This window comes from Rhinolophus sinicus, linkage group LG11 (assembly GCF_036562045.2).
Source record: "Rhinolophus sinicus isolate RSC01 linkage group LG11, ASM3656204v1, whole genome shotgun sequence".
In the NCBI taxonomy this organism is placed as follows: Eukaryota; Metazoa; Chordata; class Mammalia; order Chiroptera; family Rhinolophidae; genus Rhinolophus; species Rhinolophus sinicus.
The window spans coordinates 33,682,413-33,694,777 of record NC_133760.1 but is presented as its reverse complement, the minus strand read 5'-3'; the positions used below and the strand labels follow the sequence as shown (position 1 = coordinate 33,694,777).

The window sequence follows — 12,365 nt, the reverse complement described above, 5'->3', positions numbered from 1 at the left end:
TATTGTGTAGTGCCCTTGTGAATTCACTGCAGAGCCCCAGGGAGCCTGAGCGAACAGTTTGGGAACTGTGACTTTAAACTATTGACAGGAGAAGATTTCAAGGAATGGTAGTGAACAATGCAGAGATACTATAGGATAAGAATTTTTTCAAAAGTCATTGGTTTGGGGGGCGCAGGACATGAGGCTTCAGGCTTCAGGTAATCTGTTAACATTAATGTTTAGTAGAAGGGCAATAAAAGAAGCCAGATTTCAGGGAGTTAAAAAGGGAATGAATACACTGGAAGAGAAGGGAGCAAAAGCAGGAATCTGGCAGTAAACAATGGAAGAAGAGATGAATACTTGAAGCAATAGCAAATCACACAAAGTGTTTGGATTTTCTTTAAAACGAGGAGAAATTAACATAGTTTAAGGTGGTACAAAAGGAGTTAATGGAAAGAAAGGGAATGAAGAGAAAGACTACACAAGTATTAAAATGGGAAGCAATAAAGAGAGATGGGATTCAGATTATAGCTAGATATCAGTTTTAGAGTAATAAAATTAAACTCTACATCCAAGACTGAAGAATAGTGATACTTTGAGTCTAATGTGGAATCGCCTCAATTTTCTTCATACAGCAGGGTGTGCAACTAAGAGTAAAGAGAAAATACCAGGGTATGAAGAAGAAGGGATGAAATAAGCACTATGGAACATTTATAAGAGCCCTGCAGAAAAAGTAAATACTGGGGCATGGAACACTAGAAACATTTATATATTTACCATAAATTAGATTTTATTTAATACTTAATGCCTATAATGTATAGAGCATAATCCAAAATACACACCTATTTACTGGCTCTCTAAAAATATTTTAAAAATGTTTACCTTAAGCAGTAAAATTAAATTTACAGATGGTATTACTTGTGACAAAAAGAGAATAATAAACTAATAAAAAAGTATTAGCTATGTTGATTCATATAAATACTGGAGCACAGGATGATACAGATAGAAAGCATTGTTTTGAATGTTTTATAATAATCCAGGTTGTTATTTCTCCAAAGAAAATTAAGTTTAAATCACACAGGTAGAACTACTACGAATTCTAGTTAACTAATATCATATAAAGCTTTAATTATGAAACAATTGTAATTTTAAAAAAATTTACCTGAACATCTAAACTTGAACATTTTGGAATAATTGTCAGCTGATAGACAATTGATGACTTCTTTATTTATTATATCTGAACATAATGTAAACGGATCTGAAAAAAATTTCAAAATGCAAGTTTTTTGAATAATGAAAAGGACCTGACATTTACAAGATTAATTATCAAGATTTTCATAAACTTTAGCCCAATACTACACATCCAGTCATCCTGATGGATATACAAAAAAAGTTCTGGATATCAATAAAAGGTGACAGGCATTAATACCTCAGAGAGAGAGTCCAAGGCGTGGCTTATATGTTAGAGGGCAGATATACCAATGCACATTTTCAGCTATATTAGTCACCTAAATACCTGTTTGCTTGAAAAATCAAAGAAGACACATTTTTAATCATACCTGTTATTGGTAATTGCTGCCTTCTATTTTTGACAATGGGATTTGGATCTTTAAAAACATGGTTGCTAAAAGAAAACAGAAACCAGATTACTAAAAATAAACATACTGCGTGTTGTGTTTACAAATGTTTCTGTAAGCAATGGTATGATTCTAGATGTTTGGCAGACAGAAGGAGCTAGAGCCAGGATCTACCATAATCTACCAATTCCTGCCAAAGTAGGGTCTGCGATAGTTATAACCTTGTTTCTAAAAGTGGAGTTAAACAAGACTCCAGAGGGCAGTAATATTGATGCCAACAGAAAATGGAAGAAAAGGTTATCAAAAAGGAATATAGAAAGAATGATGGGAAAAGAACAAAATCAGTGGGCCAGCGGGCAAAAGGCTGTGAGAGCATATCTCATTGCTTTCTAATTCCGTATCTCTGAGAAATCAATTAAAATTAACATCAACGATGGTTTTGAAAAGGAAAAAGGGGGTGGTAATGCTGTAATCCATCTAACACTATTTACCCTGCAACCTTCCCAGAACACAGTAGCATCTCCTTAAAGTTTCCCTCCTAGCAGAGTAACCATCAGAAAAGCAAAACACAGGGTTTAAAAAGAAAAGTTACAATCCCAGGTCAAGTCCCACAGGCTAACAGCAAGGTAGAAAGGACATCGAGGTGAGATGCAGGGAACAAATGAAAAGGCAAACCTAAACCAGATTTTCATACCCTACTCGCTTTCATCAAATTAAATTTACAAACTGGCTTTTGCTACATTGTTGATGGATTATCAATGCATACCTGCAGGTATAGGGTTTCAGTTTCAGTTTTCTGAGTATCCTTTCTAAAATTCAAATCTGATCATGTCACTCAATTTAAAATCATCAATGATTCCCTATACCTTATGAGTTAAAACCAAAAATCCTGAGTATAACTTGCAAGGGAAGTTATACTTCCCAGTCCAAACACCTTTCCCAACATTCCCTACTTTAGGCTCCTCCCAAGACCATGTTATCATTATTATATTCCAGTGCTTAATAATGTGGCACACAGCACTGCATAAAAAAATAACTGCTGAATAAATAAAAATTAGAAACAATTATTAAACCACATACCTTGACTGAGAAACAAATCTTTTTTCCCCAAAAGTTGTTTCTTCATGTAAGTGTAGATTGCAGCTTGAATTGGCTTTAGATAAAGTCTCATTTTGCCGACTCTCCCTATAACAAGCACTAACTGGATTTGCACTCTTTAACAGGGTCTTCATTTGGCCATCATCTGCACATGCTTTAGACATGAATCCATGGGACTTACAACTCTGAAGCTTTCTAGACTGGCTTTTATCCTCATCTTCTGCTTTGGGACCTTCACCAATACTATCTGCATGGATGTGTTTCAATGTATTTTGAATATTTATGTTCACAGATGAAACATCATCCTTAAATTTTTCTCTTTGTATTTTTTCCTATAATGTAAAAATAATAAGTAAATAATTTCAAGATAATCCATTTGCTTTATAATCCAATCTACACTCCCTTTAATGCAGAGAAAGTTTATGATTGTCAATAGAATATACATGATAAAAGGAGTTTACATTAGAAAGAAAAGGGAGTTTATTCAATAAATGATTTGGGGACAACTGGGTAGCCATCTGGGGGAAAAATGAATTGGACCTGTATCTCACAATTTACACTAAAAAAAAGTCAAAATTAAATATCGAAATATAAAAACTGAAGTTATATATGTTCTAAAAGAAAACATGATATGACATTTTAATGTTCTTAAGGTGAGGAAGATCTTTCCAACTATTACACAAAATCAATAAATCGTAAAAGGAAAAAAACTAACATATTTTACCACATAATTTTTTTTTTTAAAGTTATGCTAGAGACCAAGAATAATATAAGGGGGGAAAAGAGCCAGAAGCAAAACCAAATGATAATCAAAACACCTAGAAAGAATAACATAAAGTCATATCTTGGGCTACAGTATAATTTTTCTAATACCTACAAAAAGCTACTACAATGAAATATGAAAAATATCAACAATAGTGTAGAAAAACAGGCAAAAAAGATGAACAGTTCACAGGAAAGGAAATATAAATACCTCTTAACCATATGAAAAAGTGCTCCATCCACTTATAGTAAGAGAAATGAACATTAAAACTACACTGAGATATCTTTCTTCATCTATGACATTGGCAAAGATCAAAAGGGTAGAGAAACACTCTCATACATTACAGTGGGAGTCTAAATTGGTACAACCTCTATAAAGAAACAATTTGACATTATCTTTCATAATAAAAACTGTACATATTTATAGATACTTTTATATGTACAAAATATTAATGTTGTTAACTGCAGCATTGTTTGTAATAGATAAAAGTTGGAAATAACCTGAATGTTCACCAGAAAGGGAGAACTCTGAAACTCCATCAATGGAATACTCTGAAATTGTGAAAAAAAAGAATAGGACTTCCAGGTAAAGATAATGAATTTAAAACCCATATTTATTTTTGATCCTTCCAAAAAACCAATTAGAACAACAATTTTTAAAAAGGCACAAAACCATAAGGACAGGAGAACCGGAAGAAGAAACAGGTACAAAACTTTGGAAATTGGAAAGCAGGCAGGTGAATGAGAACATACTTAGCAGACTTTATAAACCTGAATCCAAAGCTAACAATGGGAAAAGAAACTACCTAAGATACGCTACCAAACTCTCAAAAGGCTCAGGAATTGGAGGTACCAGGAACCCATAGAAGGTGGGGTTGAAAACAGGAAGATTAGATGAAAATCTGTTTAAGAAGTAATTGGATTACTAGATCCCAAGCCATCACATACACACACTTAGCAGGCAGTTGACTGACACCAGAGGGTCCCCTCCTTACCCAAGGCTGGAAATTTAATCTCTGGAGGGGATAAAACAGTGTTCACATTTGGAAGACTCCAAGCAAAGCTGAAGGCAGAATACTATTCAAGAAAGAGACTAAGCAAATATTTACATACTGAATACTAAGACCCCAAAGCTTTCTTCCTCCATTTTGATTCCAGAACACTGGTTGATAACCTCTAGGCAGATTGGACATTGGAGGTTCTCCAAAAACAATGACCCACTTAATAAATCCTATGAGAATCCAGTGAACAAATTTCCAAGAAAACTTTTAGCATCTGACTTTTAAATATGAGTAGCATCCAAAGACCATCAGAAATCTGAACAAAGCTAGAGATCAAGAAAAAAACCAACCTAAGAGCAGAAAGAAGTAGGAAGGAAAAAAAAAACCTATAAAAATGAAAGAGAAGTGAAGTGAAATAAGAAAAATATTTAAGATAAGAATGCCAATAAAGACCATGAAATAATGATTTAAAGGGAGTAAAAAAAGAGGCTTTGGTAACTAAAAATATCACAGCAGAAGTGAAAATTTTAATAGATTAGTTTAAAAAGTAAATTTGAGAACATTTCCCAGAATGTAGAATAAAAAAGACAAAGAGGAAAATAAGAGAATAATGATAAAAAGGAAGACCAGCTCAAGAAGTCCAACAAATAAGTAAGCGGAGTTTCAAAAAAGGAGCACAGAGAAAACAGGGAAGTAATCATCACAGCATAATGCACGAAAATTTCCTAGAACTGAAGGACACCAGTTACCAAATTGAAAGAGCCCACTAAGTATTCAATACAATGGATGAAAAGAGATTGACATCAAAATACCTCACTGTGAAATTTCAAAACATTGGGGATAAAGACTATATAAGCTTCCAAAGGGAGAAAACAGTTACACCAAAAGTTCAGAACGGCATTGGACCTCAAGAGTAACACTGGAAGCTACAAGACTATGGAACAGCATGCTCAATATACAGAAGGAAGGTGATTTCCAATCTAGAATACTTTGTCAGCCAAACTATTAATTAATTCTGAAGGCAAAACAAAAATATTTTGTAAAGACTAAAGAAATTTACATCCTATGTACCCTTTTCTCAGAAAGCTACAGAAGAATGTAGCTTTCTCTATCAAAATGAGAGACTAAACCAAAAAAAGAAAAGGATGACATGGGATAAAGGAAACAGGGAATCAGACCAGAAAGGATACAAAGAGAATCTACAGGATGATGGTAAAAGTGTATCCCAGAATAACAGTTATGTACCTGGCACAAAGGGTCTACCAGTTATTAATTTATTGGTCCTCAACTCCAAATCGATTCTTCTTTGCCCTGCATTGTAAAACTGAAACTACAGACCACTATTTCATGGCGAGCTTTAGTCTCTCATTTTGATAGAGAAAGCTACATTCTTCTGTAGCACATTAGAAAGTGCTAGAGGGACAATACAATGATAGAAGAGAAAGAAGGGGCTTTTTCTTCTTTTAGTGTTCTTTTGGCAAGTGGAGGCAGACTGGCACTATAAGAAATGTTAACCCAAGAGGTTCATAATTTCTTTAAAGTATAATTGCCCAGTGATTCCATTCCTAGGTATTTACCCAAAGAAATGAAAATGTACACTTCACATAAAAAAGCATACACCAGTGTTCATAGCACAGTATTCATAGTTGCCAAGATCTGGGAGCAATCCAAATGTCATGAACTGGTGAATAAATAAGTTGTGGTATGTTCATACTATGGAACGTTACTCACCAGTAAAAAGGAACAAAACAACATTGGTGAAAATCAAAAACATTATATATTATGTGAAATAAGTCAAACACAAAAGATTACATAATATACATGGATAATTCCATTTACGTGAAATTTTAGAAAAGGAAAACTAGCGACAGAAAGCAGATCGATGATTGCCTGGACCTGAGGTTGGGGAATGGGACTGCCTGCCAAGGGACACAAGGAAACACTTTAGGGTGAGTGAAATATTCTATATCCTGACTGTCATAATAGTTACAACACTGTGTAAAACTGTCTTAAACTATATTTAAAATGTGTGATTATCACTGTATGTAAATAATATATTAATAAAAATATTTCAAAAAAATAATTGTTTAAAGCAAAAATAGTAACATTACTGGGCATTTATAAAAAATGTAGCAGTAAAATGTATGGCAACAATAGCACAAAGAACAAAGGGAAATGTAAGCATGTTATTGTAAGGATCTTACAATCTATATGAGTGGAATAATAATATTTGAATAAAGACCATATTATAAGCCCTAAATCAATCACTAAAAAAAATATGTAAAGTTTAGCCAATAATCCAAGATGAGATATTAACAGAACATTTTAAAATAATATAAAAGGCAGTAGAGTAGAAAACAGGAACAAAGAACAAATGTGACAAATAGGAAACAAACAGCAATACGATAGACTTAAATCCAAACATATCAATAATTACATGAAATGTAAATGAAGTCATCCCATCAATTAAAAGGAAGACATTTAGGGATAAAAAAGACCAAACTATATGCTCTCTACAAGAAACCCATGCTAACTATAAAGATATAGGTTACAAATAAAAGAATATGTTCATCAACTGATAAATGGATAAACAAAATGTGGTATATCCATACAATGGAGAATTATTTGGCCATAAAAAAGAATGTGGATGAGCCTTGAAAACATTATGCTAAGTGAAAGAAGCCAGTCTCAGAAGACCACATATTACATGATTCTAATCAGATGAAATGTTCAAAATAGGCAAATCTACAGATATAGAAAGTAGATTAGTTAGTGGTTGCTTGTGGCTGGGGATGAGGGATACAGGGAAATAGCTAATTATTTAGAATATTTGAAAATATTCTAAGTTTGACTGTAGTGATGATTTCACATATCTGTGAATATACTAAACACTACTGAATTGTGCACTTTAAATGAGTGAATTGTATGGTATGTGAATTACATGTCAATAAAGCTATTTATTATTAGGTTGGTGCAAAAGTATTTGCGGGTTAAAGCGTTAAAAATTGCAATAACCGCAATTACTTTTGCATCAACCTAATAAAAAAGGAATGAAGTACTTATACATACTACAGCATGGCTAAACCTTTAAAACATTATGATAAATGAAAGAAGCCAATCACAAAGACTATATATTATATGATTTGATTTAAACAAAAAGACTGGAATAGGCAAATATATAGATATTAGTTAAGTGGTTGCCTAGCCTGGGGGGAAAATGGAGTGGGGGAAATAGGGAGGGTGACTACTAAAGGGTATAGGGTTTCTTTTTGAGGTGATGAAAGTGCTCTAAAATTGATTGCACAATGCTGTGAGTATACTAAAAACCAATGAAATGTGTACTTTAAATGGATTAATTGTGTGGAGTGTGATTTATAGCTCAATAAACCTGTTACAAAATGTGTGTGTGTGTGTGTGTATAGCAAAATGTTTACTCGAGTTGTTTACACAGATGAGAAATTGAATATAAATGTCCATCAATAAAGACTAATCAAATCAATTATGGTAATCTATGATATTGACTACTACTCAATCATTTAAAAGAATGAAAGTACTACACTATACTAAGTTAAACACTACGCTTTTATTTTTAAAAATGCATACCATACGAAGACACGAAGCATACACAGAAAAAAATAGAAATGTGTGTATGTGCATATATACACACATATACACTTACATAGAGAGAGAGTGAGAGAAACATTATTACTGCTCTATCCTTTCTTTGTCTTCAACCCTTATTATATAAATATTAGCTCTTTTGGCTCTCTCTTCCATGTCTCTTATTTTTTCAGTTCTCATTTCCACTTTTAAAAAATCTTGTTTTCTATGTTCAAGGATGATTTTTCAAGTATTACTATTGAATTTTAAATTTAAAATCATCAAAAATTCTAAAAATAACTTGGCAAGAAAAATCTTTTACCTTTCAACCTCTGTTGCTAAAAAATATTTGAAAAAAGTTGTATAGTCTTTGAAACAAAGAAACCAACCTCATTTCCTTCTGCTTCAAGCCGTTCTATTCTGTGAAGAATTTCCTTTGCTTTCTTCCAGTACTCTTCAATAGTCTTCTCTTTCATATTTATGTTCTTCAATTGTTCTGCTTCATTTTCATCAAAAGCATTTTCTCTGAGACTTAAAGATAATTTCTCAGCTTTTTAATGTGGGAAAAAATAGTGAGTTTATCCATTACTAGAAATGTTATTTTAACACTTTAAATAATGATGACCTCAGACTCCACACCCCGTTCTCTAAATTTTACCCATCTAGACTGTCTCAACTGCCCAATTGGTACTAAAAATAAGTGGAAAGCAAGTGCTTAGCAGACAGATGCTCGGGACCCGAACAGTCATAAAATAGACTTTATTCTTCAGAGTTATAAGAAAAATAATAGCATAAAAATATGTTCTGCCAGGCACATAAACACCTTCAGGTGTAGGGATACTGGCTTTAAAGCAGTGTTTTTAAAAAATAGTTTTCCTAAAGTAGTTCCTTTCTATAATCTTTTAAATTCTCTTTTCACACGTGGTAGCAGCAATTTTTCTTACAAAAAGACCAAAATCCTTTTCATGTACATTGACCTCTGTGCTCCAGCCACACTGGCTATCAATTCCTTCCATACACCAGGTTCCCTCCTATCACAGGGCCTTTGTACCTCACTATTGCGTATGCCTGAGACACTGGCCCATAACAAATTCCCCTCTTTTTACCTATAATTAACTCTATACATCCAGATCTCAGCTCCTTCCATTTCCTTCCAAAGCCTTTTCTTCTCCAAGTCTAGGTCATAGTCCTTTGTTATAGGCTAAGATCTGTGTTCCATCCATTCTAAACCCTTATGTTAATTTATAATAATACACTCACTTTTGAGACTATTCAATTACTACCTATTTCTCTAATTAAACTAAGCTCATATCTACGAGTGCACAGACTGATTCTTATCACTATATCACTAATGCCTAGCATAGTGCTTAGTAAATAATAGGCATTCAAACATTTTTTAAATAATGTACTTTATATTGACTTAATCATAAGTCTCCTGTAGCCCTCAAATTTAAGTCCTACAACTACAATTGTCCACATTGCATAAAATAAATGAATTATCTATACTGTTGCTCTCTCCCATATAGATTTTTTTATATGCTGACATACTCTTAATTGTCATGTTCAATTTACATACTCTGCTTTTCAAATGTAAGAAGAGCCTGGGAGCTAAAGGGGCTTTGTTCAGCAAAGCAAATATAAATTCCCCTTCATAAACTTTGGTTGGTACTTTTTTTTTTTAAGTAACAGTAAACTTACTAATTTTTTTGCAATTGTAAAGCACGAAAGTGGCAGCTTTGTTTAGTTCGTCATTCTGAGATTCAGTTAAGGCTTGTATCAGGAGTGGAAGCCCATTGTTTTTAAAAAGGTCATACTGATTTTCCTCTGGAAAACACATCAAAAAATTAAAGTAGAACATAGTTATTTTATCATAAACTATTTGCATGAAGTCATAATTCTTCCTAGTGATAATTATGAACATAGTTCAAATTTAAAATTAGAGAAAAACATAAATAGTTTCAAAAGTACTTTGTAAATTTAGGAAATAATTGACTCACATAAAATACCTAAGTCTCATGAGTGATGATTTCTGAAACACAGCCAAATAGTGTCATACCTCATAAACATAAACAAATTGCCCTCAACTTGGTTTTTAAAAAGGTATAGTTGTCAATCAAACCTCAATAAAATAAAAAAGTTTAAAAAGGTATACTAAATCCTAAATTATACAGAATAGAAAGAATAGAGAAATAAACTAATAAAGGAAATGAAAATGAAGGAAGGAAGAGAGAGTAGAAGCAGCAAAAGAGAGCAAACAGAGGAGAGTGGAAAAGTGGGAGTGGGAGAAAGAGAGCGGGTTGATAAAAGAGAGAGGAAGAGAGGAAAGTGAAAAGAGTTGGAAAGAAAAAGAAGAGTGGACAGAGGGAGAATGGAGAAAGGGAGAAAAATGGAAGGGAGGAGAAAAAAGAGAGAGAATGACAGGTAGAGAAAGATAGAACTTTTGAAGGTTTTAGCCAAGGAGAACAGGATCATACTGTGTGCAGCAGTGTGAAGAGTAGATTGAAAAATGGAGATAGAAGGAACACAGGGAGGAATCTATTGCAATAACCTTGATGAAAGATGTTGAGGGGCTGTGGGCCTAAATGGGAGGGTAGCACTGGAATTGTGCAGAAAGGGATAAGGAGGGGTAAACAGTAGTAGAACCACAGCTCTTAGGGACTAACTAAATACAATGGATTAAGGATGAGGAGCATAATGACTTGTTTGGGACCTGAAACACTAGGAGAAAGGCAATATTTTTAAGCTTTACATATGAGTGGGAAGGAAATAACAAAAGTGTATTTCCACTCCATTGTTTTAATAAGCGCACTAAATAAATCTAATACTTACCACATGCCTCTGTGCAATGACCAAGAGTAAGAATAATGCTACATTTTTCTTCTGAATCCAGACTTTCATGATGTAGTAATGTCAGAAGTTTTGAAACAATATGGTACTTGGATAGTATTTCCCCAAAAGTAGCTATTGGTATAAAATAGAAAGACAAAAAAAGAGTAAATACAAACTTAAAACTTGTAACTATACATATACTATTTCTCATATCTTACATATACTATTTTTCAGATCTTACCTTGGAAAGATAACATATATATAATATCTAATATTAATATGTAACATCTTATATGTGTATATATGTGCAAATATAAATAAATGCATTTTAATAAGATGGTGGCTGATATAGCCCTCATTAATCCCTCTTCTCATATGAAAGTTATTTTACTAAAGCAAAATTTTTGAAGAATGGTTTCTTCTTAATTGTCCTGTATAATATTGGTAACACGAAGCCTAAAAGCCAAATATGCTTACTCTCACCTAATACATTTTTTCTTATCTAGACAGTCAAGACCTTCCTATATCATCAATTCCTGTCTGTCAATGAAATACACTAACTGGTCATGGTTCTACCGACGTTAATGATGCAGTGAAGCATACCTAAAGCTATGCTGAGCTATGACAAAATTCAAGAAGTCCGCCATTTTAAGCTATACTTCCCATAGGGTTTTTAACAGAGTTCACCCAGAGTCTAACAATATTTATATCAACAATAAGGTTGTAAATTCCTGGAGGGACTGTATCTTAGTCATCTTTGTATCTCACATAGAGCCCAACATATAGCAGGCCCTCAATAACTGATTTTTTTTAAATCATCTACTTATTTTTCAGTTATTTGTGAAGAGTTGCTTATTACAAAGATTTATAGACTATCATTCCTCAGTGTTTGTACATGTGAGAAGCAGCCATGGCTTTAAGTCTGGTTCTGTCACTCACTAGTTATGGCTGGATAAGTCTGACCTCACACTTAAGAGGCATACCTTAATTCTTTACGTAATTTTTTAAAAATCTATAAATAGAGTTTTCCATTCCTTGTTTCTCAAATGTCCCTTGATTTTCTCATCTAAATTCTTTAATTTAATGCCACTTTTTAAGTGAAACAAGGGTTTAAGAATGATACAACTTATCATCATTAGACTTGAAATTAGAAGACCTAGATTTGAACCCTTAGAGAAGCTATAACCTCATGGGGAAATAAGCAGTTAGCCTAGATCATTTCTAAGATTCCCTCCCACTTGTGAAAAACTGTAAGTCCAATCCATGTTAGTATTCAAGCTACCATTTAAACATTCACCATGTTGAATTCAAATAAAATGGAATTGTAGAAAAATTACTAAGCCTTTTTACTCACGATTATCAGCAATACACGCATCCACTGTCTTTATCACCACCACTGCAAGCTTAGCATTGGAAAGAGTCTTGAGTGAATCAAATTCCAGCTTCACAAGAACTTGAGACAGTACATCCAGTCCACCCACAGATATAAAGTATTTCTGAACATATGCTTAAGGAATAA

General features: G+C 33.2%; 1 protein-coding gene across 1 annotated transcript in view; it reads right to left on the bottom strand.

The window, feature by feature from the left end:
• TERB1 (telomere repeat binding bouquet formation protein 1) overlaps window positions 1–12,365 on the bottom strand; it is a 34,464-nt gene that overhangs the window by 7,959 nt on the left and 14,140 nt on the right. Inside the window, exons 8-14 of the mRNA XM_074316016.1 lie at window positions 12,201–12,353; window positions 10,847–10,978; window positions 9,716–9,841; window positions 8,407–8,567; window positions 2,637–2,986; window positions 1,539–1,603; window positions 1,142–1,237 (exon numbers count right to left, since the gene is read on the bottom strand). Of these exons, the coding sequence (XP_074172117.1) occupies window positions 1,142–1,237; window positions 1,539–1,603; window positions 2,637–2,986; window positions 8,407–8,567; window positions 9,716–9,841; window positions 10,847–10,978; window positions 12,201–12,353 (1,083 nt within the window). The remainder of the gene's footprint in view (window positions 1–1,141; window positions 1,238–1,538; window positions 1,604–2,636; window positions 2,987–8,406; window positions 8,568–9,715; window positions 9,842–10,846; window positions 10,979–12,200; window positions 12,354–12,365) is intronic.